Below are 27,695 nucleotides of genomic sequence, written 5' to 3' on the forward strand. Positions count from 1 at the left end.
CACTGCCCTGTTCTCTGCAGTACTGTTCACAATAGCCAAGATATGGAAACAACCTAAGTGCCCTTCAACAGATGAATAAAGAAAATGTGGTATTTACATACAATGGAATATTACTCAGCCTTAAAAAAGGAAATCCAGCCTTTTACAACCACACAGACGAAACTGAAGAACACTATGCAAAGTGAAATAAGGCAAACACAGAAGGGCAAACACTACGCAATATCACTTTTATGAGCAATCTAACACAATCAAATTCATAAAGCAGAGAAGAGAATGGTGGTTGCCAGGGCCTGGGGGCCGGGGAAGACCACAAGTTATCAAATATAAATGTCTGAAAAACTGGTGATATGATTTAATGAAGTTTTCAAAGCAGAAGTACTTGGCATAGTCCTCATAAGCAAAGTCTGATAAATTTTGGCCAATTATACAAGATGATTAAGTCCCAGAGATCAACTTTATAGCAAAGTGACTAGTTAACAATACTGTATCGTATACTTCAAAATTTGCTAAGGGGGTGCCTAGGTGGTTCAGTCGGTTCAGCTTCCAACTTCGGCTCAAGTCATGATCTCAGTTCTTGAGTTCAAGCCCCATTTCGAGCCCTGCACTGACAGCTCAGAGCCTGAAACCTGCTTCAGATTCTATGTTTCCCTCTCTCCACCCCAGCCCTGCTCACGTCTGTCTCTGACAAAAATACACATTAAAAATTTTTTTTTTAATTTGATAAAATGGTAGACCATTACGTTAAGTGTTCTTATCACGAAAATTAAAGAGGGCAGGAGGAAACTTTTTAAAAATGAGATACTACCTACTGCAGAATTTAAAGTCCTGCAGGAAAGACCTACCAGTAAATCAACAGTTTAACAATGTACAACGAAGTGTAAAACTGAAAATATTCCCTCAGATGCACAGTGTTCAACCCAGGGGAGAATGTGTAGCTCTAACTGATCTAGAAGCTGACAGAGCAGTCTGAATAACCAATGGCCTTCAGGATAGATTACCCCAGCCTGTTCACAAGCTCCTTCACTATCATTTCATTAATCCTTTCACAAGCCATATTTAAGCAAATTACTTAAAACTCCTACATGATTAGAGTTTTGTTTTAAATTCTATAGTTTTTAAAATATTGAATTTTGTTTTTGCTTAAAGTTATGCACACACAGGGGTGCCTGGGTGCCTCAGTCAGTCAGTTGGCTCAGGTCATGATCTCACGGTTTGTGGGTTCAAGCCCCACGTCAGGCTCTGTGCCGACAGCTCAGAACCTGGAGACTGCTTCAGATTCTTTGTCTCCCTCTCTCTCTCTGCCCCTCCCCCTGCTCATGCTCTGTCTCTCAAAAATAAATGTTAAAAATACTTTTTAAATAAAGAAAAAAAAAGTTATGCACACATACTACACACACACCCCACAATACAGTAGTTTCATCTTCACCTGAGAAGAAATACCTGAGTAACTGTTTAAAAGTAGTTTTACTGCACTTCATGTTACTACACTTCACAGATGACTCACTCCGTTTTTTACAAAGTGAAGATTTGTGGCAACCCTGTGTTGAACAAGTCTATCAGTGCCATTGCCATTTTTCCAACATTTGCTCACTCTGTATTCCTGTGTCACATTTTGGTACTTTTTTTTTTTTTAAGCTTATTATTTATTTGGGTGGAGCAGGGGGTGGGGGTGGGGGCGGGAGAAGGAGGGAGAAAGGAAGGGAAGGAAGGCACACAGGCAAAAGACGGCCAGAGAGGGAAGGAAAAAAGAATTCCAAATGAGCTCAGCACGGACAGCACAGAGCCTTGATAGTGGGGTCTCTCATGAACCGTGAGATCATGACCTGAGCCAAAATCAAGAGTTTGGAAGCTTAACAAACTGAGGCACCCAGGTTTCCCCCCTCATTTTGGTTAATTTTTGAAAGATATTAAAAAATTGCTACTCCAGGGAACACACAAATAAGAAAGTACAACAGCCTTACTGCTGATATGGAGAAAGTTTAAGTGATCTCAATGGAAGATCAAACCAGTTACGAAATCCCTTAAACCAATCTAATCCAGAGCTAGGCCCTAATGCCCTTCAATTCTATGAAGGCTGACAAACGTGAAGAATATGCAGAAGAAAATTTGAATTTGAAGCTAGCAGAGGTTTTCATCAGGTTGAAGGAAAAAGTGTCTCCACAGCATGGAAGTACAAGGTGAAGCTACAAGTGTGATAAAGAAGTTGCAGGAAGTTATCCAGATATGCAGAAGACGTAGCTAAGATAATGAAGGTGACTACACTAAACAACAGATTTTCAGTGCAGATGAAACAGCCTTCTACTGAAAGATGCTATGTAGTATTTTTCATAGTTAGAGTCAAATCAATACCTGGCCTCAAAGCTTCAAAGGACAGGCAGACCCTCTTATTAGGGGCTAATGCAGCTGGGGACTTGAAGCCAATGCTCACTTACCACTGTAAAACCATAGGACCCTTAAGAATTAGGCTATACCTACTGCGCCTGTGCTCTCTAAATAGAACCACAAAGCCGGGGCGAAAACACATCCATTTACAGCATAGTTTATTGACTATTTTAAGCCTACTGTTGAGACCTACTACTCAGAAGAAAAGATTTCCTTCAAAATATGACTGCTCACTGACATGAGCACCCAAGGGCTCTCATGAAAATATACAATGAGATTAATGCTCTTTTCATGCCTGCTGACACAATATCCATTCTGCAGTCCACATATCAAAGAGTCATTATGACTTTTAAGTCTTATTATTTACGAAATATAATCCTTAATGCAACAGCTGCCATCATAGTGATTCCTCTGATAAACTAAGGCAAAGTAAACTGAAAGCCTTCTAGAAAGGATTCGTCATTACAGATGTCATTAAGAACATTCGTGATTCGGAATGGGAAAAGATAGTTGCAAATGACATATCAGACAAAGGGTTAATATCCAAAATCTATAAGGAACTCACCAAACTCCACACCCGAAAAACAAACAGCCCAGTAAAGAAATGGGCAGAAGATATGAACAGACACTTCTCCAAAGAGGACATCCAGATGGCCAACAAACACATGAAAAGATGCTCAGCATCCCTCCTCATCAGGGAAATACAAATCAAAACCACACTGAGATACCACCTCACGCCAGTCAGAGTGGCTAAAATGAGCAAATCAGAGAACTCTAGATGCTGGCGAGGATGTGGAGAAACGGGCACCCTCCTACACCGTTGGTGGGAATGTAAACTGGTACAGCCCCTCTGGAAAACAGTGTGGAGGTGCCTCAAAAAATTAACAATAGAACTCCCCTAGGACCCAGCAATAGCACTGCTAGGAATTTACCCAAGGGATACAGAAATGCTGAGGCATAGGGGCACATGTAACCCAATGTTCATAGCAGCACTCTCCACAATAGCCAAAACATGGAAAGAGCCTAAGTGTCCATCAACAGATGAATGGATCAAGAAGATGTGGTCTATACCATGGAATACTACATGGCAATGAGAAAGAATGAAATCTGGCCATGTGTAGCAACATGGATGGACCTTAAGGGTGTTATGCTGAGCGAAGTAAGTCAGGCAGAGAAGGACAAATATCATATGTTTGCACGTATAGGAGGATTAGGAGGAACTTAACGGAGGACCATGGGGGAGAAGAAGGGGGGAAATGGTGAGGGAAAGGGGGAGAGGCAAACCATGAGAGACTCTTGAATGCTGACAAAAACTGAGGACTGATGGATGTTGGGGGGAGGGATGGGCACGGAGGGGGGCACTTGTGGGGATGAGCACTGGGTGTTATATGGAAACCAACTTGACAATAAACTATTTGTTAAAAAAAAAAAACAACATTCGTGATTCAGTGAAAGAGATAAAAATACCAACATTAACAGGAGTTTGGAAGAAAGTGACTCCAAACTTCATGGATGGCTTTGAGGGTTCAGGACATCAGAGGAAGTTAACTGCAGTTGTGGTGAGAACAGCAAGAGAACAAGAAGCAGAAGTGAAGTTGTGACTGAACTGCTACAATCTCATGACAAACTGCCAGAGATGACGAGTTGCTTCTTATGGATAAGAAAATGGTTTCTTGAGATGGAATCTTCTCATAGTGAAATACTGTGAAGATTGTTAAAATGACAACAAAGGATTTAGAATATTCCATAAGTTTAGGTGATAAAGCAGCAGCAGGGTTTAAAAAGATGGACTCCAATTTTTAAAGAAGTCCTACTGTGCGTAAAATGCTATCAAACAGCATTGCATTTTATAGAGAAATCATTAATGAAAACGTTGACTGATGCAGCACACTGTGCTGCTGCCTTATTTAGTCAACTGCCACAGCCATCCCTACCCTGAGCAACCACCAACATGATCAGTCAGAGGCCATCAGCATAGAGAGGCAAGACCCTCTACCAGTAAGAGTACAACTTCCTGAAAGTTCAGTGATAACTAGAATTTTTTTGGAATAAAGCATTTTTTAATTAATGCTTTGTTAATTAATGTACAGTTTTTTTTTCCAGACATAATACTATTGCACACTTAATAAACTACAGTCTATTGTAAGTTTAACTTTTATATTTACTGAGGTAACCTAGTATATATTACTGGAAAACGAAAAAAATCATTTGACTTGCTTTACAGTGATATTCACTTTATTACAGTGGTCTAGAAATGAACCCACACATCTCTCACCCTCAAAGATTGTGAATCAGTAGATCTGAAGTAGGAGTTAAGTACATGTATGGTGTTAGACCCAAAGTAACTCTCACGGGCAGGCAGGATTGAGGGCCACTGATTTAAAGACTTTTCCATGCAATCTACACATGGAGTCTAAGGAGCTCCCAAAAAGTTAAGACCAGTATGTGTCAAACTGTACTTAAGAAGGCTATGCCAAGATCCTCTGATTTCAAAACTTTATTCAAACATATCACCGGTTCTTCAAAAATGTGTACTGTGGACAGAACCTAAGCTGGTTTGCCTTTGTTCTGTGGGAACATGTTCTATAAATACTACAAACAAGGGTTCAGTCTAGTATTTAAAATGCTAACCCACGCAGATGGCAAACATTATACAGTGAAAAGTGCACCACAGATCTTCAGATCCCCCTCTCCAAAAGCAATCAACATTAATGTCTCAGTTATCTTTTCAGGAATATGTGTATGTATGCATAACATCTCTGGAAAAAATATGGTAATATACACCTAGAGTTTATTTTTAAATGTTCATAATCTTTAAGTAGCCAGAAACATCAATAATGAATTAAAAATGGAAAAGAATCTAAATACCCATTGTATAAAAATGTTATGTCCATAGCATAGAATGCTATTTAGCCATTTAAATTATTCTTTCCAAAAAGAATATTACGTAATGGGGAAATGCTCACAATACATTAAATGAAAAGGAGGAAGAGAAGGAACTACATCTATGACAGGCTCTCAATCTTATTTACATGTGTGTACAAAGGAAAAAGAGAAGGAAAAGAAAATATACCAAAAACAATGCATGATTCTCTGAGGAATGAGACTATCAATGATTTTCTTCTTTACAATTCTTTGTACTTTATCAGAATTCTATGATGTGCATACAATTTTAAACACATAAAATTTACCACGCCACTTGTATACTTAATGGTATTAAGTATATTTGCACTGTTAGCAACTATCACCACCACTGGACTCAAAAACATTTTTATCTTCCCTAATACTGTACCTTTTTAACACTAATTCTGTTTTGCCCCATCTTCCAGGAATGTATTTTCATACATAATCAGAAAAAATTATACCAATTTCTCTTTTACCTCCTCTTTACTTTTACTTGTACCAGAAACTTGTATTGCTATTACTGCTCAGATTTTTAGCAGATAAGGCAAAAAGGGAAACACAATGGAGCACACAATTCTCACCAACAGAGTGCACATCTTCCTCTAGGCCAGGGCTTCTCAGCTTTCTTTCTGTCCCAATATATCTAAGGGTTACTGTGATCTCCCATAACTAACAATGGTTCATTAAGTCAGTGACTCCTACTGAATGGGAGAAAGATGGGGAAACAGTACAAGAAAAGGGGGGACAGGGGGCACATAATTTGTATCCCCTGCAATCCACACAAGCCAATTCAAATGTCAACACTTCTATCACCACCACTGCTAAACACTTATGATTTCTTCACCAATGAAGCAAACACTTAAGCCTATGAGGAATATATCACAAGGAGTTTTTTATAAATGGTACAACCTAAAATAATTGAAATCTTCAGTAACAGATGTTGGAAAAATTCTTTCCAATGACCATTGTCTGTAGAACTTCGAAAACAGCATGAAATTAACAGAATTTTTAAAATGTTTAAAGAACTCCAATATAAATAAATGAATCTATTATTTATGGTAAGTGTCTGGATATTGGGCAATCTATACTTCATACTCGCCCCTGACAAAAACAGGTCACACTCACTAGAATTCAAATGGCCGGAGGGCACAATCATTTTAAAAAATTATATAACCCTAGTGCCTAGAACAGTTTCAGGTACAGTAATAGATGATCAGTAAGTATTTCTGAACCAACTACCATTCAATGCCTATCACTAAAAACAAGATGTAATAATCTACTAAGCTGTCTAGTTTCAGAGTTTTAAGAATAAACAGGACTCTAAATGACTAACTTTCTTCATTTAGTCATAAATTCTGAGAGATGAATTACATGAAGGAAAAACTATTAAAATAATACATATATCACAAACACGACATTCTATATTGGCCAAATAAATCTTAAGGGTTAGAAATCTCGGCACATTAGCAGAATGTGCCTATCCCTAAGTCAGCTTCATATTTGAAGTCAAATATTAAAACCTTTTTACATAAAAATGTCTAAAGCATCATTAATGAAATTTCTAAATCTTGAAAGTAACAAAAACCACGTCAAATACAGGAGTTTAAATGCTCAAAGAAAGTAACTTACACAGAAGCTTCAAACAGTCATCCTTCCTTTTTAAACGGTCTTTAATATCTCCTGATATGAGTACAGAATACGGACATGCCATTTCTTTTAAAAACCCACTTATCTCAAGCTGGAAGCTTTCTAGATCATCTCTCCCTTTAAAAAAGAAAAATCATAAAACATTTACTGATTTATTTTACCATATAATCTGAAATCCATACATCTATAAAATCTACCACTAGTTGATTTCAATTTTACATTTAATTATAACTTTTCAATTTGACATTAAATCCTTACATGTGTGACCCCAATGCTTAGGTGAAGGTAACCAAACAATTTCTACATGAAGAAAGAACACTTAAATTTAAGAACTTAAGTATCTAATCATGATGTAAGTATTTTTTTTTTATATTTCAACCCCTGATAACTATTTTCCAACAGATTTTTCACAAAAGCAGATAAATTGCAAGTATTTTACATCAGTGACTAAAATACTAAAAGTGTTACTTTGACTATAATAACTAATTGGCTCAGAGAAAATGATGTATTTCTATTGTATTTCTATGGATTCAGATAAAAAATGCATTCATCTAATTAAGCATACTGCTTATCTTTGCTTCATAATCTAATTAGGTATAAATTTGTGTCACCTGTTTTAAATTCAGCTAATTTTACTTCAAGAGAATTCTATTGGATTTGTCAAGAAAGGAAAACAATTCAGAAGGGGAGCTCCAGTAGGGAAGGTTACTTTGTGCCCTATCAAATGCTGAGTAATTTATTATTTTTCATTTTAGTTTGCTATCTGAAATCCCACCAATCCAAGACGCACAAGGACTCCAGTTACCAAGGCAGTAATGAATTAAACAAACATTTCTGATCTAGCATAGGCGTTTTTATAAAAGTATTCCTATGTGAATCCATGTCCTGAGCTACAGGCTTGGTAATACAATTTAAATTGTGAATTACATATACTTTAACAACAAAAAAAAATCTAAATTCAAAATAAGCAGCATTCAAAAATTAAACTTTTTATATAATCACATTCTGACTCTACTTTCTCTAAAGAACAATACTAAGGTTAAGACTGTAAACAGTCACTGTAATAATCTTATGTAAATTTAAGAACCAATTTTGAGGGGCTCAGTCAGTTAAGCGTCTGACTTTGGCTCAGGTCATGATCTCACGGTTCGTGGGTTCGAGCCCTGCATCGGGCTCTGAGCTGGCTCTCAGCTCAGAGCCTAGAGCCTGTTGCAGATTCTGTATCTCCCTCTCTCTCTGACCCTCCCCTGCTCATGCTCTCTCTCTCTCTCAGAAATTAATAAACCATTAAGATTTGTTTTTAAAAAAAGAACCAATTTAGAATATAAAATTTATTCCAAAGATATTCAGTATCACAGACTGTAGTTCTTCATAATATTACTGATTTTTCTTTGGCAGGGACATTGCAGGTAAATCTTAAATCATTAGCCATCATTTCATTTTACTACCATAGAAAAGTACATAAAATACAATGGCAATACCAGCTGAAGTGATACTTTCTTCCAAGTTGCACAATGATTTTATCTGAGAGCCTAACCAAACACAGAGTTCTGAAAATTCTGGTGAAGACAGTCCACCCTCTGCTGCCTTGGTAAGGGCTTGCTCTTCTAACAGTGGTCCCTTATACCTAGAAAGAAAGACATAAAAAGTTTACAAAAAACTGACAGTACTCTAGATCAAGTCCTGATGCCTATTTTTGTAAATAAAGTTTTACTGGAACACAGCCAATAAATGTATCTATTTACAAACTATCTCTGGCTGCTTTCATGTTGCCACTGCAGTTGATAGTAAGGTCAACAAACCCCAAAATTTCTACTATGGGGTCTGTTATAAACACGGTTTGCCAATTTCTGTCCTACTTACTTAATTGGCATTTTACTTTTTTTCAACATTTTATCATTTTTTAGTAAAATTATCAACCAACTTTAAGATAAGTATTACAACTGACACAAAGTCAAATAGAGGAGAGTCTAATAACCATGTACTAGTTACAACAATAAGCAAAACAAATTTAGCAAAAAAAGAATGGACACAACACTTTATTCTATTTTTTTAACGTTTACTTATTTTTGAGACAGAGACAGTGTGTGAGCGGGGAATGGGCAGAGAGAGAGGGAGACACAAAATCCAAAGCAAGTTGCAGGTTCCATGCTATGAGCACAGAGCCTGACACGGCGCTCGAACTCACAAAGTGGAGATCATGACCTGAGCCGAAGTCGGACACTCAAATGACTGAGTCACCAGACACCCCATATTTTATTTTATTTTTTTGACAGCAAAGGCACAAGTGAATGAGGGACAGAAAGAGAGAATCCCACAAAGGGCAGAGAAAGAGAGAAAAGCAGGGCTCACCCAATGTGGGACTCAAACTCAGGAACCATGACACCACGACCTGAGCACAAGTCAGATGCTTAACCGACTGAGACACACTGGTACCCAGATGCAAATTTTAAATTAAAAAATTAAAACTGATAAGGACATACCTATGAGTTCATTTTAACCTAAACCATTTATTTTATAATTTTGTACTTTTAAACACTGCTACCAAATGTATTTGAATAAAATCTAAAATTTTCTTTTTTAATTTTTTAAAAATGTTTATTTCTGAAAGAGAGAGAGAGCGCGTGCGCTCATGAGCAGGAGAGGGTCAGAAGAGAGAGGGAGACACAGAATCTGAAACAGGCTCCAGGCTCTGAGCTGGCAGTCAGCACAGAGCCCTAGGTGGGGCCCGAACCCACAAACTGTGAGATCATGACCTGAGCCGAAATCGGAGGCTTAAGTGACTGAGCCACCCAGGCACTCCAAACCTAAAATTTTCTAATTTTATATATTAACTTGATTGAATTATATGCCAGTTTTCTCCTTTTATTGTTCTTCACGCAACTATTTTTTTTTACCATTATAAACTTTTAGTTTTAACATATTTGATGGGTTTTAATCCACTGGCAGTTTATTTATTTATCTTTGATACTTAAATTTCCTACCTCTGCTTATTGGGAGCCCATTCATGTTGGCCAAGGAATCCTTTGATCTATCCCCAGTATTCCCTGAATACTTTCCTTGCTTTCTATGGCAAAACATTCCTGGCCTATACCTGTAATTGGCCATTCTCCAAAAAGGCCTGATACTTTTCAGTGTTAGAGTACACAATCTGATACTCAAGGTAAGTCACTGTATGTGTATTTTTTTAAGAGAAATTACATGAGGAGTTCACAGTGCTATTTCTAATTCAAATTTAGAATTACAGGATATTTACTAATTCTGTTTTACATTTTTATTTTTTCTTAGAATGAAAATTCTGGTTTCTGATGACATTTACACAATCCTATTACATATAAAAATAGATATAAAATTACAGACAGTTTCAGAATAGGAAAATCAGCATTACTGCTAACAATAAAATTACTGAAAGCAATTTTTTTTAATCTTTAGAATATATTCCATTAAGGGGCACCTGGGTGGCTCAGTCAGTTAAGAGTCCAACTCTTGGTTTGGTTGAGGCTGTGAGCTCAGTTTGTGAATTCAAGCCCCAATCAGGCTCAGTGCTGCTGATGTAGAGTCTCCTTGGGGTTCTCTCTCTCTCTCCCCCTCTCTCTGCCTCTCCCCTACCCTCTTTCTCTCCCTCTCTCCCTCTCTCTCTCTCTGTCTCTCTCAAATAAACTAGGGGCGCCTGTGTGGCTCAGGTCATGATCTCATGGTTCTTAAGTTCGAGCCCCACATCGGGCTCTCTGCTGTCAGTACAGAAACTGCTTCAAGTCCTCTCTCTTTCTCTACTCCTTCCCTGCTCACTCTCTCAAAAATAATTAAAAAAAATAAATACATAAATAAGTTTAATATACATGTATATATACACAAAACAGTAAGGATGTATAGAAAAACAATTCCTTTCCACGGGATGAAACCACTTAGTCCATATACTGATAAACATGTTTCATTTTGCTTTCAATTTTCAGCAATTTTTCTTGTTTTGAGTTCATTTTATTTAATTCTGCTTTGTAATTATGCAAAACATGTACATTGTTTCAAAGTCTAATTTACAAAAGCAGGTATGTTCAAGCAAATTTAGCCTGAAATCTTAATCTTGTTCCCTCCACGCTGTTCCTTCCCTCCCCCACATGTTTATTAGTTTGGGGTTGTCATTCCATGATGTTTTTAAATATAAACATATACTTTTTTCGGGGCGCCTGGGTGGCTTAGTCGGTTAAGCGTCCGACTTTCGCTTAGGTCAGGATCTCGCGGTTCGTGGGTTCGAGCCCCGCGTCGGGTTCTGTGCTGACTGCCAGCTCAGAGCCTGGAGCCTGTTTCAGTCTGTGACTCCCTCTCTCTCTGACCCTCCCCTGCTCACGCTGTCTCTCTCTCTCTACTAGAAATAAATAAAACATTAAAAAAATAAATAAATAAATAAATATAAACATATACTTTTTTTTTTAGGTAAAGGCAGTCTACTACACACCCTCCTATTCCTAGTTTTAAACAAATACACACTCACACACACATATACATTTACATATACAGCAGACCCCGAAACAAGGGGTTGGGGTGGGGCCAACCCTAACCCTGCATAGAACTTTGGACTCCCGAAAAACTTAACTCCTAATAGCCTACTGCTGACTTGGAAGCTTTACTGATAATATGAAAAGCCAATTAACACACACTATGTATGTTATTATGTATTACATACATACTCTTACAATAAAGTAAGCTAAAGAAAATCACAGGAGTTTTTTAACAATGTACATATACGTTTTTGAAAAAAAGCCCATGTACACGTGGTCCCACACAGCTCAAATCCATGTTGTTCAAAAGTACTACACTGGAGACCGGCAGAGACAGTGCTCAATTATTTTACAGTTATATAGTACTCCACCATCTGGAGTGGTAGGTCCCCGTGAAGGACAGACGGGTTATGTGCAGTGTTTTGCTAACAAAAAGAATTTGGGGTGCACCTGGGTGGTGCAGTTGGTTGAGCATCCGACTTTGGCTCAGGTCATGATCTCACAGTGCGTAAGTTCAAGCCCCACACTGGGCTCACTGCTCGCAGCACAGAGTCCACTTGGGATCCTCTGTCCTACTCTCTCTGCCCCTCCCCTTCTCACGCAAGCACACACGTGCCCTCTCGCTCTCTTACTCGCTCTCTCTCTCAAAAATAAACGTTTAAAAAAAGAAAGAAGAGAAATTTGGCAAATTTTTGTCAGTTTATACCTGTGATAGATTTCTAGAGGTAAAACTATTGGGTCAAAGGGTACATGGATATGGAACTTTGCTAGGTATTATTGAATACTCCTCTATAGGGGCTGGACCATCAAGAGGTAAGAGTACCCATTCCCCCACAACTCACCAAAGTTGTCAAACATTTAGATTTTTGACCATATGGTATCTCAATATAGTTTTAATTTACATTTCTCTTAAAAGCAAGGCTGTACATCTTTTCATATGTTTGAAGGCCATTTATACCTCTTTTTCTCTGAATTCTCTGGTCAGAGCTCATGAAGGATACTTTCAAATCCCCATTTTGCAGATAAGAAATTAACGGTTTGGACACCTGGGTGGCTTAGTCGGTTGGGCATCTCACTCCTGATTTTGGCTCAGGTCTTGATCTCAGGGTCATGGCATCAAGCTCTGCATCAGGTTCCACAATGAGCAAAGAGCCTGCTTAAGACTCTCTCTCTCTGCCCCTCCCACCCCCCAAAAAAAAAATTAAAAATTAAGGCTTAATGAGGCTAAGATACCTGCCTTAAGTAATGGGCAAACATCGAAAGATAGAAGTATAGATACTGATAATCATTATTTATTTATAAATCATTTAGCCTTTACAGCAATCACTGCTTTGAAGTCAGCATTATCTCAATTCTATAGAAACACAAGTAACTAGGTGATGACACTAGGATTTAAATCCAGATTTGAACCCACACACTCCACATGAACTCAAATTTCTGTCTATACTAATAAGGAAACTAAGCAAATAACCTAGCTAGGTGACACAGCCAAGTAAAGGCAGAGCTAGGACTAGATTGCTATCTCTGCTCCTATAGGCAAGACTGCTTCCCCCATGTTACCTTTCCTCCAGACCTTACAGTGCCTCTTAGAAAGATTTAATAGTAAACATCTTCTTTCCCCCTACTTGCTTTCATTTCTGCAAGAAAGAATCATAAACTCTTGAATAAATTTGATTAATTCATATCATTTGTGATTATTTTTAACTGAAATGTCACTTACAAAATTCAACAGAAACTTTGTAAATCACCAAAAATACTGAATTTAGAAGGGGAAAAAACCCACATCTTAATGTCTCAGCTCATCAAATCAGGTAAAAATTAAAAACAAGAAAAAGTGCATTTAACCAAACTGACTAATAATAATCCTAATTATAATAGCAACTAATAGCACAAACTGCTCTTGTGCTAGGCCAAGGCTGTGTGCTTTATTATCCTCATTCCATTTACCTCATTTAATTGCCACAGATCCTATAAGATAGGGATTACTGGGGCAACCTGGCTGGCTCACTCAGTTAAGCATCCGACTTCAGCTCAGGTCATGATCTCCCGGTTTGTGTGTTCGAGCTCCACATTGGGCTCTGTGCTGACAGCTCACAGCCTGGAGCCTGCTTCAGATTCTGTGTCTCCCTCCCTCTTTCTCTCTGCCCCTCCCCTGCTCACTCTCTCTCTCTCTCAAAAATAAATAAATATTAAAGAAAAAAAAGATAGGGATTATTATTATGTCTTAATTTGTTCAATGTATTTTTATTTATAAGAAAGTGCTATTCTTATTCCAAACACTGGGGGCACCTCCCCTAAGCCTAGATTTCCCTATAGCTGCTGGTCTGGCCCTGCTTCAAACTGGATGATCCAAAACTTCAAGTCCATTAAGGCCAGTGGCAAACCTCCACAAACACACACCCACTGCCTAATTTACTTTCTTTTCCCTTTCTACCGGCCAACATTTACAATATGAGACCCTTTCCCTCCGCCTATCATTTATACTCCCTACTGTCCTGCCTCTGATCCAGCTCTTCACTTCCAGCATCCCAAATTCCTCCACTATGTTTCATCCATGAACGACAACTCCCCTAGACCGTCCACATCTTCCCAGAAAGATTATCCCTACCATCTCTAGCTTTGGTGATTTTACTCTCTGAAGCTCTTAGGGATCAGATGGTAAGGTTTTTGTCCTTTCTGCTTCCCCAAACAGCATCCATGTTACTGCTCCCCCATCATCTTATAAACATTCGTCCTCTCTAGGCTCAAGCCCAATCAGATCTGCCACCCTCTTTCTCTTGTGGTTTTCACCTATTAATTGCTGGGACACTCTCAACATTCCCTGTGCCGAGTTTTCCTCTCCACTCCTAGGTCTGCCATTTATCTGTATGTATATCCTCTACAATAACCTCAGCTCTAATTCCTGACCTTTCTCTTCTCCAACCTTTGCCACTCCATGTCAGTGAGCCACCCCTTAGGCCTTGCCATACTGGGAACTACTCCACCTCCAAAATCATTAATTCAACCACAGCCTATTACCTATTCTTTCAGCTTGCTCTTTTCACTACTCACTGACACCTATTCTTGGATCTGATCTCTACCTCCATTCCATTGATCCCTCCATATTCTCTGTATGTACTAGCTCCTTGCTGTCTATATTTTCTTCCCTATCCAATTTAGATTCCAAGGTGTAACCTTTCTTTTTGGTTCTCAATAAATATTTACTGAAGAAATGAGTCACTGATACCACCATCTTCTTCAGCTACAATATCCAATCAACCACTAAGTCCTGCAGTGCACTTCTTTCCATATCCACTTCCACTAAGCAGCCATCACTTCTTGTCTTAACTATTAACTAAATTCCCCAATACATTCTCCACCTCAGGGAGGTAACCCTTCAAAAACTGGACATCTGTTCTCTCCCTTTTTTCTTTAAAATCCTTCAATCATGCCCATTGCTGTTAAGACAAAGAACAAAATCCAGAACACAGCCTGAAGGGTGCTGCATACCTTGGTCCCCCCTAACTCTTCAATCCAATCTTCCTCTCTCTCTCTCTCTCTCTCTCTGCCCTCCAGCCAATACAGCAAAATCCTTTCCACTTAAAGGTCTTTCATTATTTTATTCTCCCTTTAAGGATACCCTTGTCCTCCTTTCCCATCCAGCCTCACCTAGCTTACTCCCGTTCTGTCCTTACGTTACATAGGTCTTCCTGTCATGTTATGTCACCCTTTTTTTCCTTTAAAGCACTTAATAATTTATAATGTTTGTGTGATCACATCCGTTTCTCCAATGGACTGTCCACATGGACAGGGCTCAATTCTATTTTGCTCACCACCAACTTCTCAGAACAATAGAGCTGTGGTCAATAAATATTTCAAATAAACCTACTTCCATAACAGTGATTCTCAACTCAGCTGTGAAACTTTTTCAAAATCTGCATGTCTATATGCACCCCTGAAGATCATGATCCAGTTAATCTGATACATAACAGCCTGGAACATTTTATTTCACAAGTTCCATATAACATTCTGATGTACAACCAGGGCTCAGATCCACTCTACAAAATCACAGATTGTCAAAACTAAAGAAGACCTCTGAAATCATGAGCTTGGGTTCATGAGGAAAGTTATTCCTACCCAGTTTTCAGTATATCACTGAACTGTTCTTTCACATAGATTTTAATTTCTAATTTTACTTGATAAAGTACTTTTACTGACATCCTCAATGTTTTAATCACAACAGAAAATGCATTGTTCATAAACTACATGGATATTTTAAAACCTAGTGCTCAATTAAAACACGTATGCTAAGTAAAAACTACATTCTATATTTCATTATCATAAGAAAACTCAAACTTCAAAATCTTGTTCTCAGTTATTCCAGAAAAAAAATCTGTTCTAACATATGTAAACTGTTTTATTTTCCATATTGAATAATCTGAAGCTAATTTTCCTTGATAAAAGTCAAGATTATAGCAAACTCCATTTTTCAAAACACCTATATAATAGGCACAATTCAAGGAAAGAAGGAAGAGAAAAAAGCACTGACTTTCTCTTTTTCATAAACTATAGAATCATACTATCTTATCTGGAGTACTCTCTATCTCAAACTATTTGGGGCCTACACACTTCTAGTATTTTAACATCTTGTTTTGGCCACTTCCCTACCCAAGTTAGGTGAAAATTTCCAAGAGATTTCACAGAGTAAAAAATACCCCTTCAATAATCACTGACTCGCTTCTTTTCATTTGAGAAACATTTATTCCGATATACTAAGTGCAAGGCTCTGTAACACTGCCAGGTAGGTATTACTGGGGTCCAAATGAAGCAACTGATATAAGAGGAAGTGCAATTTTAGGAAAAAAAAAAAAAAAGTGGGGTGGGGGTTTTAAGCTTCAAGAGAGAACTGCAAAGGCACAGCTTATTCCATTTAAGAAACTCCAGCACGTGGCAGCGCAAACAATTGCGCAGATGGTTCCAATTTCTAAATTTAAGTAAAGAGTATTCTTTGACTCCCAACTATCTGACCCTATGTCTATCTCTGTGCATGCTCTTCCTTGAACTTTTCTTCATTTACCCATTCATCGAACCATAATTTATTGTACCAGCCACCACTGTAGGATGCTGCTGGGAACAAGACAGGTAAGGCGCCTGATTTCCTGGAGCAGAGGAGGTGGGGGCACTGTGTAACAGAGTAAGTACACAGGACGAAATAGTTTGGGACGTGGGCCAACAGCTGTGAGTAAAAACAGGACGAGGCTGAGGGAGGCTGCACGTAATAATCCCCATGCCTCGAAGCATTAACACCGTTCCAGGAGTGCTCCCAGCCCTTAGCATTCTGAATTGTAAATTTTCCGGTCGACTCTGTAGCCCCAACTATGTGAGCTACTAGTAATCTGAAAACGGTCTTTTTCCTCTGCCTAGCACATAAATATGCGTTAATTAATACATATTAACACTACGGCAGTACGTTAACGAACGGATGAAACGGTAGAATGAATGGACCCACACGAACTTTCTCCGGTCAAGAAGCAGGAGATTCGCTCCCCGGGCCCTAAATAAGCCACAGGTTGTACACAGCAAGGGACAACAGTCCCCAGCCGCAGTCGGGGTTCCAGCACCCCGCGCCCCGGGGCGCGACAACTACGTCAACAAAAATATCACCCGCGGCGCAGGGACACGCTCCTCAGGAAGGCTGGCGCTAGCCCGGCTGCTCCGCGCCAACGCCGAGGGACCGGGCGGCAGAGTTTCGAGGCCCGGAGTTTGGAAGAGGGGGCCACGCGCCCCAGCTCTCCGGCCCCGCTCCACCCCTTAAACGGATTTCTCTCCCGCCTCCCTCTTAACTCCGTCGGCGCCGGCGGGAGCGCGGCTGGGAAGGAGGCCTCCACCCAGCAGCCCGCGCCCAGCGGAGGCCCACGGGGAGGAGACGGCAGCGGCCAGACGGAGAGAAAGCTTTCAGTTTTCAGGGGAGAGCGTCCCCGGGAACACTCACCCCAGCGCCTCCAGGGTGTCCAGGACGTCCCCCTCCATCGTAGGTTCGGGACCCGACTCCGGCCCTCTCATGGTCCTTGGGCCGAAAACTGTTCGGCGCTCTAAGAAGCCCGCCGGAAACCTGCGTCACGGCGCCAAGGTTCCGGGTGGAGTCTCAGCCGTGACCGCCGAGGAGAGCCTGTGAGTGGGGGCGTAACCGTTCCGGCCGGAGGCAAACGGCCTGCAGTGCCTAAAACCGCTTTATCTAACAGTGGGAAGGTTTTAAAATTACAATAAATTATAGTAGTAAAAGGATTTCTTTGTGCTGTTTTCTGTGTTGACATCAATCTTAGCAAACATCGTGGTTCTACCCAAGTTGTTCTCAACCTATCAGACCTCTCTTTTAATAACCAAAGTCCTGAAATGAAATCATTATCTTGAACTAAAATTGGTACAGAATACTACGTATCTACACCTATTTTTAAATCAGTATGCATGGCAATGCTCCAACTTTAAGGAAGAAATAGAGGGAAAGTAATGTATGACAATATTGTTACACTGTGAAAGGTCAACGAAGTAATCAGGTGCTTGTGTCTATTTGTAGAATCCTCTTAAACACACATACAGAGCATGTTTTGTATAAGAAACAAAAATACCAAAGGCAAGGTAGGGTAGCTGAGGTGATACTCTAAAATTGTGACTACTCTCCATAAAGTTCCAAAGAAACAAACCACAATATTCCTTCTATGTACTATTCATGGAGAATTCAGTCTCTAGCTAAACCATGCAAAAAATATTTAGGATTCATATGTAAAAATAGAGTCAGAATATAGGGTAAAATCATTATTAGCAGTTATATCAACTACATTAATATCCAGCGGGACTATGGAAAAGTTGTGCAAGACACAGAACTATTGGCCTTTGTGAGGTCCTGTCAGCTGCCTCGCAGAACATAGCGTCTCTTGCCCCAGTCCACTAAGAGTCATGCTCTCACCTCTCTGTTATTGTCACAGATAAAAAGCTTACCCATAAAACTGTAAAACTCTCTGAGGGACACTTGCCCTTAATTTTTAATCAATTTCAATAATGACTGCTCTAGCATATATCCCAGGCTTAAGTGTAAAATTATTTACAATTTAATGTATGTGAATTCATCTCTAAACCAGAATTCATCTCTAAAGACAGAGAATGTATCTTCTGAATGGTTACTGCCTCCCTCAAAAAGTTGCAGTCATATAAAGTACTGTTTTTAGTAATCTTGGCCAAAAAAAGTCTCTATAAACATCGAATAGAAATGAGGTAACTGTTCTTTATTAATGTCAATCCTGAATGTTCTGCTATGTTTTCTTAAAGTGAGGCATTGAAAAAAGAAAAAGATTAAAAATACAAGATGTGACAGATATGGAAAAGGTGAAAGGGCAGATGCAAGAAGAGATTCTAGTCTCATTCTTAGATCTCATTAACTGTAAATATTAGTAATGAAAAAAAGATTGAAAATTGTGAATCTCAAGAAGCTAAAAAGCATATTAAATCCCGAAAACAAAAACAAACAGTAAAGATAAGATACATCAATAACAGACATCATTGAAATGGGAGAAAATTAAGCCAAATTTGCATCTTTTTTGCAAAAACCAGTAATACTGACAAATCTTTAGCTAAGTTGATCAAGAATATAAAAGATGATGACACAAATACCCAATATCCAAAATGAAAAAGGGGACATCCTTACTGTTCACCAGACAACAGTTAATAAGATGATGTCAGGAACAACTTTATGCAGACAAATTTGAAAATCTAGATGAAATTGATAAATTCTTTGAGAAACAATTTAATAGTTCCATGACTATTAAATAAATCAAGTTACTAATTAAAATTCACTGAGGAACACTTCAGACAAATTCCTACACTGACTTCTGATCAGTTTCTCTGTTGAACCATGTCCTCATTTCTAGAGAGTGTTCAGTAACTATTTGTGGAATGAATGGAATGGATTATAATAGAACAGAACCACAGTATCCAGAGACACATTGTTATTTGATGCTGTGAATATTCTATAGTTTCTGGCCTAAGTATCACCTATCAGAAACTATTGACTTCTGTGGAAATGCCTAGATTTCATTCTGTTGAATTTTACCCTAATGACATCAGTAGCAGTTTAGAACATGATTAGACAGCTACTGACTGGTTTGATTAGAGAGAGGAAATGCTAGCCCCTGTACTCAAGACTGATTATATAATATTCTGCACCTAGATAGCAGGGCTCCTGGGTGGCCCAGTCGATTAAGCAAGCATTCAACATTCGCTCAGATCATGATCTCACAGTTTGTGAGTTCAAGCCCCACATCAGGCTCTGTGCTGACAGCTCAGAGCCTGGAGCCTGCTTTAGATTGTGTGTGTCCCCCCCTCTCTGCCCCTCCTCTTCTTATACTCTGTCTCTCTCTCAAAAATAAATATTAAAAAATTTTTTAAATGTTTAAAAAGAATTTCAAGATAGCAAAAGCAGAACATTAAACCAAGCATGAAGTGCTGGTAAGGGCAGGTTTGGTGCAACTGCACAGGTCACATGCCCATTACATTGACCCTTCTTGTACCATCAAAAGGCAAAGAGGAGTTTATGAATTCCAACACTGAACCGCTGGAGGTTCTACAGCAAAAACTACTTCTTTGCATCAACCCAGGAACTTATCTGACATCTCAATACAGACTGATGTATTCAGGAAAAAAATGGTCTGTATTCAAACTTATTTTCTGGACCATGGAAATGATCTCTACCCTACTAGTTGCCTCTTAGACTGTATGTATAGAAAATCAGAGTTTCTACTGAGCATCAAACAAACTAGAGAAAACGACAATAGCCATACAGTCTTCTTGACACCAGCCCTGTGGGCTCCTTAAACAACAGAAACAAGGCTCTAAGGAGGTAGAAATGTGAGACTGTACTCTTGACCAATATATAGTTACCATGCAAAGCATTTGAAGTTGTTTATACAAAGAGAAATACAGCAAGGGCTCTAAGAATCTCTGGAGGGATGTTTACAAGTAATGCAATGTGTAAAATTTATTTGAATGTTTACTATCCTTGAAAGTAGGAGAGGAGCACATTTGGAAGATACATTGGCACTTGAAATAAGATCCCTGAATTTGCATAACAGAGCCCAGGATGTGAGATGGATGCCGGACTTGAACTGACCAGATGTCTGGAGGTGGGAAGTTATACGAGTTCCACGACACCACCTGTAATATGATTATTTTCCAGGGCAACTCAAGCCAGACCTTCAGGTCGGCAGCTGGAACTTAGTGCACCAAGTGGCTTTGTAAATGGATATAGCAGGTACCTCCTTGCACCTAGGACCAAATATTCTGTTTGAAATTATACTATCTTCATGTGTAGGAGAAGGCTCTTTAGCCAAGCTGGGAAGAGGCATTATTGTGAACCCCAGAGAAAAAAAGGTGTGGTCCCCATTTAATGCAACATTATGTATGATCCAGGCTTCCAATTACAGAATGAATAAGAGATAGGAATAAGAGATACAGCAATAGGGAAGATAGTTAATGATACTGTAGTAGTGTTGTATGGTGACAGATGGTAGGTATAGTTGTGGTGAGCACAGCGTAACATATAGAGATGATGGATCCCTATTTTCTACACCTGAAATTAATGTAACATTATATGCAACTCAAAAACATTTTTAATATTATGTATTAGAGAAGAAACTGCTATAACAATCTCAAAATCTCAGTGAATAAAGTTTACGTCTACCTCGTGTCACAGTCCTGTAAAGTGTTTGCTAGGAGGGTATATTATATTGGCAGAGATGGTGATGACAATGTCACCAGTACCATATTCTCTTTGGCAGGGTGGCTTGGCCATTCCCCCAACAAGAAGTAGAGTTTATTTCCTCATTGAATTGAGGCAGGGCTGGCGGCTCCTTTAATCAATAAAATATGATGGAAATGATGCTGTACCACTCTGGGTAAAATCCTTAGCTTGTTGTATGTAGAAACTAATTTGACAATAAACTATTTGTAAAAAAAAAAAAAAAAAAAAAAAAATCCTTAGCTTGTTGGCCGCTTCCATTTCCTGCCACTTAGAATGTATGCTTCCAAGATGCTTCCTCTTGGAACTCAGGCACAAGGCCAAGAGATCTTGAGCCACAGAGAGGCCACATATTGGCACTGCAGTGGACGGCCCCAGGTGGGTAACCAGCAGAGAGCCAGCATCAGCTGCCAGTGTGAGTGGACCTTCTGGTCATCCATCTCAGCTGATCATCAGATGGCCACAGTCTCATCCAACAATTGTCTGTAATTGCATGAGAAATCTCAAGTGGGAACCACCAGGTAAGCCCATTTGTTATGGCAGAATCATAATAAATAATAATACACTGTTGTTTAAGCCAATATCCTTTGAGGCAGTTTACTATGCAGCAGTAGCTAACCAAAACAATGATTTTCTATATAGTAATTCAGGGACCTTAGATCCTTCTTAAACTCTGCTATTTTGATACATGGCAACCAAAGTCTGCATAGAAATGAAAATGAGAGAATGGCAGATTATACAAAGAGTTTCATGATAAGGACTAGAAGAAAATATATCACATCTGCTTACACTTCACAGATTAAAAAACTCAGTCACAGTCACATTATCCCATCATGTCTTCAGAGAAGCTAGAAAATATAGTCTTCCTGTGTGCCTAGAAGAAAAAATAAATGGTTGGTAAAGCTATAACATTTTTTTCTACCACAATACTCTTTCAAAACCCTCAACTCCCCAGTTAGAAACATATGGCAAAAAGTATCTGACTGAATCCCCTTTATCCCACTTGCTGGCTAGATATAACTGTCTCATTACTGGCTCTTTCCTGAAAGTCCTATTTTTTCTAGTGCTGGGGACTGTAACATTGGCCTGTGCTGTTGTATCAGCCTTTATATCTCAGAATTCTGTTTTTTTAGAAATATACTAAGTTACAACAAAATAAAAATAAAAATAAATCAGCAACAAAAACTCATCACAGTAGCTTAAGTAATAATTTATTGGTTTGGGTACCTAAAAAGTCCAACTCCAGGCCTCACACATAGATTGGTGTGATCTATAATTATCCATTTCTCTATGAATCCCTGTGCTTTGGCCCCATGGCTGGCTTCATTTTCAGGATGATTCCCTTCGTGGCCAGTAGGAACCAAGGCTACATGCTCCTTTATTTATATTTATTTATAGTCAAAGGCAAAAAATAATACTAACTGCTTCCTACAACCATTGAGGAAAAAACCCCACACACTACAACTTCATCTACTTGGGCTTCCTCCAGTCAATCAGGTGTATTAGAGATGGTAGGTTGTCCCCCTGACATCTATTCCCCATTCACCTTTCCTAAAAGAACCTCAAGTGAGACATGCACACCTTCTCCATGAAACCATATGCTTTAAAGTAAGCTGGTCTCACAATCAGTCCAGAGGCAGGGTCATTTGGTCTAATATTACCCTATCTTCCTTATGAGAATGAGTGTGACATGATCTTCATCAGTATGACATAAGGGGGAAGTGTCAATCCAATAAAAGGAATACTTGTGAGTATTTAGGAAACCATCAGAGGATCATCTAAATATATTTTTAAAATATTAACAGAACTAAAGGGAAAAATAGGCAGCAGTATGATAATAGTAGGAAACTTTAAAACCCTACTTTTGTCAATGGATAGATCATCCAAACAAAATATCAATTAGGAAACATTGGCCCTACCTGGCACATTAGACCAGATGAACTTACAGATGTGTAAAGAATATTTCATCCCAAAACAGCAGAATACACACACTTTTCAAGCACACATGGAACATTCTTTAGGAAAGATATATGTTAGACCATAAAGCAAGTCTTAATAAACTTAAGAAGACTGAAAGCATCTTTTCCAACCCCAATGGTATGAAACTAGAAACCAACTAAATGAAGAAAACTGGAAAACTCACAAATACATGCACACTGAACAATATGCTAATGAACAACCTAGGGGTCAAAGAAGAAATCAAAATAGAAATTGAAAAATGCCTTGAGACAAATAAAAATGGAAATGAAACATACCAAAACTTATGGGATGCAGCAAAAAAACAGCCCAAAGAGGGAAGTTCATTGCAATAAATGACTACGTTAAGAAACAAAGTTCCCAAATAAACGACCTAACTTTACATTGCAAGGAACTAAAATAAGAAAAACAAACAAAGCCCAAAGTTACTAGAAAGAAGGATTTAACAAAGATCAGGTCAAAAATAAAACAAGCTAAATGACAAAAATAAATAAATAAAACTAATGAAACTAAGAGCTGGTTTTTGAAACAAAAAACAAACTGACAAACCTTTAGCTAGACACACGAAGAAAAAAGAAAGGACTCAAATAATCAGAAGATGAAAAAAAAGATGATATAAATATACCACAACAATACAAAGGATAATAAGAAACTATGAACAAATACACACCAACAAATTGGACAATGTAGAAGAAATGGATACACTCCCAGAAACATACACCCTAACTAAAATGGATCATGAAGAAATTAAAAAATCTGAACAGACTGATTACTACCAAGGAGACTGGAGGTTTTTACTTACAGATTCAAAACAACAAGAAAATCAAGGATCGGATGGCTTCACTGGTAAATTCTACCAAACATTTAAAGAAAAGTTCACAATAGAAGAAAGCATTTGACAATATATAGCATGCTTTCTTGATAAAAACCCTCAAGAAAGCAGGAATAGAAGGAACATATCTCAACATTATAAAGGCCATATATGAAAGATCCATAGCTAATATCATCCTCAATGGGAAAAACTGAGAGCTTTCCCCCTGAGATCAGGAACACGAAAGGAATGTCCACTCTCACTGCTGTTGTTCAACATAGTACTGGAAGTCCTATCCTCAGCAGTTAGACAACAAAGAGAAATTAAGAGCATACAGATTGGCAAGGAAGAAGTCAAACTTCCATTCTTCACAGATGACATGATCCTCTATGTGGAAAACCTGAAAGACTTTACCAAGCAACTGCTATAACTGATATATGAATTCAGCAAAGGTGCAGGGTATAAATTCAACATACAGAAATTAGTTGCATTTCTATAGACCAACAATGAAGCAGCAGAAAGAGAAATCAAGGAATCTATCCCACTTATGACTGCACCAAAAACTCTAAGATGCCTAGAAATAAATGTAACCAAAGAGGTAGAAGATCCATATGTTGAAACTACAGAAATCTTATGAAATAAATTGAAAAAGACAAAATGAAATGGGAAAATATGGATAGGAAGAACAAATATTGTTAAAATGTCAAAGGACCCAAAGTAATCTACATATCCAATGCAGTCCCTGTCAAAATAACATCAGCATTCTTCACAGAACCAGAACAAACAATTCTAAAATGTGTATGGAACCAGAAAAGACCCCAAATAACCAAAGTAATGTTGAAAAAGAAAACCAAAGCTAGAGACATCACAATTCTGGACTTCAAGCTGTTTTACAAAACTGTTATCATCATGACAGTATGGCCCTGGTACAAAAACAGACACATATAAGTCAGGTGAACAGAACAGAGAAACCAGAAATGGACCCACAAACATATGGCCAACTAATCTTTGACAAAGCAGGAAAGAATATCCACTGGAAAAAAGACAGCGTCTTCAGCAAATGATGCTGGGAAAATTGGACAGCGACATGCAAAAGAATGAAAGTGGACCACTTTCTTACACTGTACACAAAAATAAATTCAAAATGTATGAAAAACCTAAAATAGGAAACAATCAAAATCCTATAGGAAGAAATAGGCATCAACCTCTTTGACCTTGGTGCAGCAACTTCTTACTAGACATGTTTCCAAGGCAAGGGACACAAAAGAAAAAATGAACTATTGGGACCTCATCAAGAGAAAAAGCTTCTACATGGTGAAGAAAACAATCAACAGAACTCAAAGGCAACCAATGGAATGGGAGAAGGAATTTGCAAATAACATTTAGGATAAAGGGTTAGTATCCAAAATCTATAAAGAACTTACCAAACTCAGCACCCAAAAAACAAATAATCCGGTGAAGAAGTGGGCAGAAGACATGTATAGATACTTTTCCAAAGAAGATATCCAGATGGCAAGCAGATACATGAAAAGATGTTCAACATAACTCATCATCAGAAAAATACAAATCAAAACCACAATGAGATACCACCTCACACCTGTCAGAATGGCTAAAATTAACTCAGGAAACAACAGATGTTGGCAAGAATGTGGAGAAAAGGGAACACTTTTGCACTGTTGGTGGGAATGCAAATTGGTGCTACCACTCTGGAAAAGAGTATGGAGGTTCTTCAAAAAATTAAAAATAAAACTACCCTACAACCCAGCAATTGCACTACTAAGAATTTATCCAAAGGAAACAAAAATGCTGATTTGAAAGTTCACCTGTACCACAATATTTATAGCAGTGCTATCAACAATAGTCAAACTATGGAAAGAGTCTAAATGTCCATCAACTGATGAATGGATAAAGAAGATGTGGTATGTACGTATATATATATATAATTTTATATATATATATATATAATTATATATATATATATGATGAATGGGTAAAGAAGATGCGGTGTGTATATACATATAAATAAAATTTTCTATATAAATGGAATATTTTATATATAAATGGAATATAACTTAGCAATCAAAAAGAATGAAATCTTGCCATTTGCAACCGCATGGATTGACTCTAGAGTTTATGATGCAAGGCAAAATAAGTCAGTCAGAGAAAGACAAGTATCATATGATTTCACTCATGTGTAGCATTTAAAAAATATAACAGATTAACATAGGGGAAGGGAAATAAAAATAAAATAAGATAGAAACAGAGAGGGAGGCAAACCAGAAAAGACCCTTAAATACAGAGAACAAACTGAGGGTTGCTGGAGAGGGTGTGACTAAATGGGTGATGGGCATTAAGGAGGGCACTTGTTGGGATGAACAATGGGGGTTATAACTAAGTGATAAATCACTAAATTCTACCCCTGAAACCAATACTACACTAAATGTTAACCTAAATTTAAATAAAAACAATAAGGAAGGAAAGAAGGAAGGAAGGAGGGAAGGAGGGAAAGAGGAAGGGAAGGAAGGAAGAAAGAAAAATGTGTATCAATGCTTCTCAAAATCTTTCAAAAAATAAAAGAGGGAACACTTCCAAACTCCTTTTTTATGAGATCAACATTAGCCTGATACTGAAACCAGACAAAGACACTACAAGAAAACAAAACTATAGGCCAATATTGCTGATGAACATAGATGCAAAAATACTCAATAAAATATTAGCAAACCAAATTCAACAGTACTTCAAAAAGAACATACAGATGATCAAATGGGATTCATTCCAGGGATTCAAGGAAAGTTCAACATCCACAAAATCAATATGATACGTTAACAGATGAAAGATAAAAATCTTATGACCATCTCAATAGATAAAGAACATTTGACAAAATTTAACATCCATCTATGATAAAAACTCTCAACAAAGTGGGTATAGAGGAAATGTACCTCAACATAAGAAAGGCCATATATGACAAGCCCACAGCTAATGTCACACTCACTGGTGAAAAGCTGAAAGCTTTTACTCTAAGGTCAAAAACAAAACAAGGACGGTGATAATGTAAATTGGTCCAAAAACTTAGGAAAATAGTACAGAGCTTCCTCAAAAAATTAAAAATAGAATTATCAAATGATCCAGCAATTCCATTTTTGGGAACATATTCAAAGGAAATTAAACCTAACTTGAAAAGATAGCCACACCCCTGTGTTGGTAGCATTATTTAAAATAGCCTAACTGATTCTTGGAGAAGGTCAATTAAACTGAAAGAATTCTAGCCAAACTGATCAGAAAAAAAAAAAAAAAAAAAAGACAGGATGCAAATCACCCATTTCAGGGATGACAAAGGAACATCCTAAGAGCTCCTTTCGATTTAATCCATTCATCATTTTACACACACACACACACACACACACACACACGCAATGGACTACTATTTGGCAATGAAAAACAGTGAAATCTTGCCACTTGCAACAATGTGGATGGAAATGGAGGCTATTGTGCTAAGAGAAATGAGTCAATCGTAGAAGTACAGATACATACGATTTCATTCATATGTGGAATTTGAGAAACTCAACAGATGAACACAAGGAGAAGGGAGGTAAAAATATGATAAAAACAGAGAGGGAGACAAACCATAGGACACTCTTAAATACACAGAACAAACTGAGGGCTGCTGGAGGGGATGTGGGTGGGAGGATGGGATAAGTGGGTGATGGGCACT

The 27,695-nt window shown here is 38.2% G+C and overlaps 1 protein-coding gene across 1 annotated transcript in view; it reads right to left on the minus strand.

Annotated features, from left to right (window-relative positions):
- FAM98B (family with sequence similarity 98 member B) overlaps positions 1–17,594 on the minus strand; it is a 38,184-nt gene extending 20,590 nt beyond the window's left edge. Inside the window, exons 1-3 of the mRNA XM_039223072.1 lie at positions 17,401–17,594; positions 8,415–8,560; positions 6,916–7,050 (exon numbers count right to left, since the gene is read on the minus strand). Of these exons, the coding sequence (XP_039079003.1) occupies positions 6,916–7,050; positions 8,415–8,560; positions 17,401–17,471 (352 nt within the window). The 5' untranslated portion in view covers positions 17,472–17,594. The remainder of the gene's footprint in view (positions 1–6,915; positions 7,051–8,414; positions 8,561–17,400) is intronic.
- Positions 17,595–27,695: the final 10,101 nt, after the last annotated feature.

The sequence above is a fragment of the Hyaena hyaena genome, unplaced genomic scaffold, assembly GCF_003009895.1.
Source record: "Hyaena hyaena isolate Hyena2069 unplaced genomic scaffold, ASM300989v1 scaffold_1253, whole genome shotgun sequence".
NCBI lineage: Eukaryota > Metazoa > Chordata > Mammalia > Carnivora > Hyaenidae > Hyaena > Hyaena hyaena.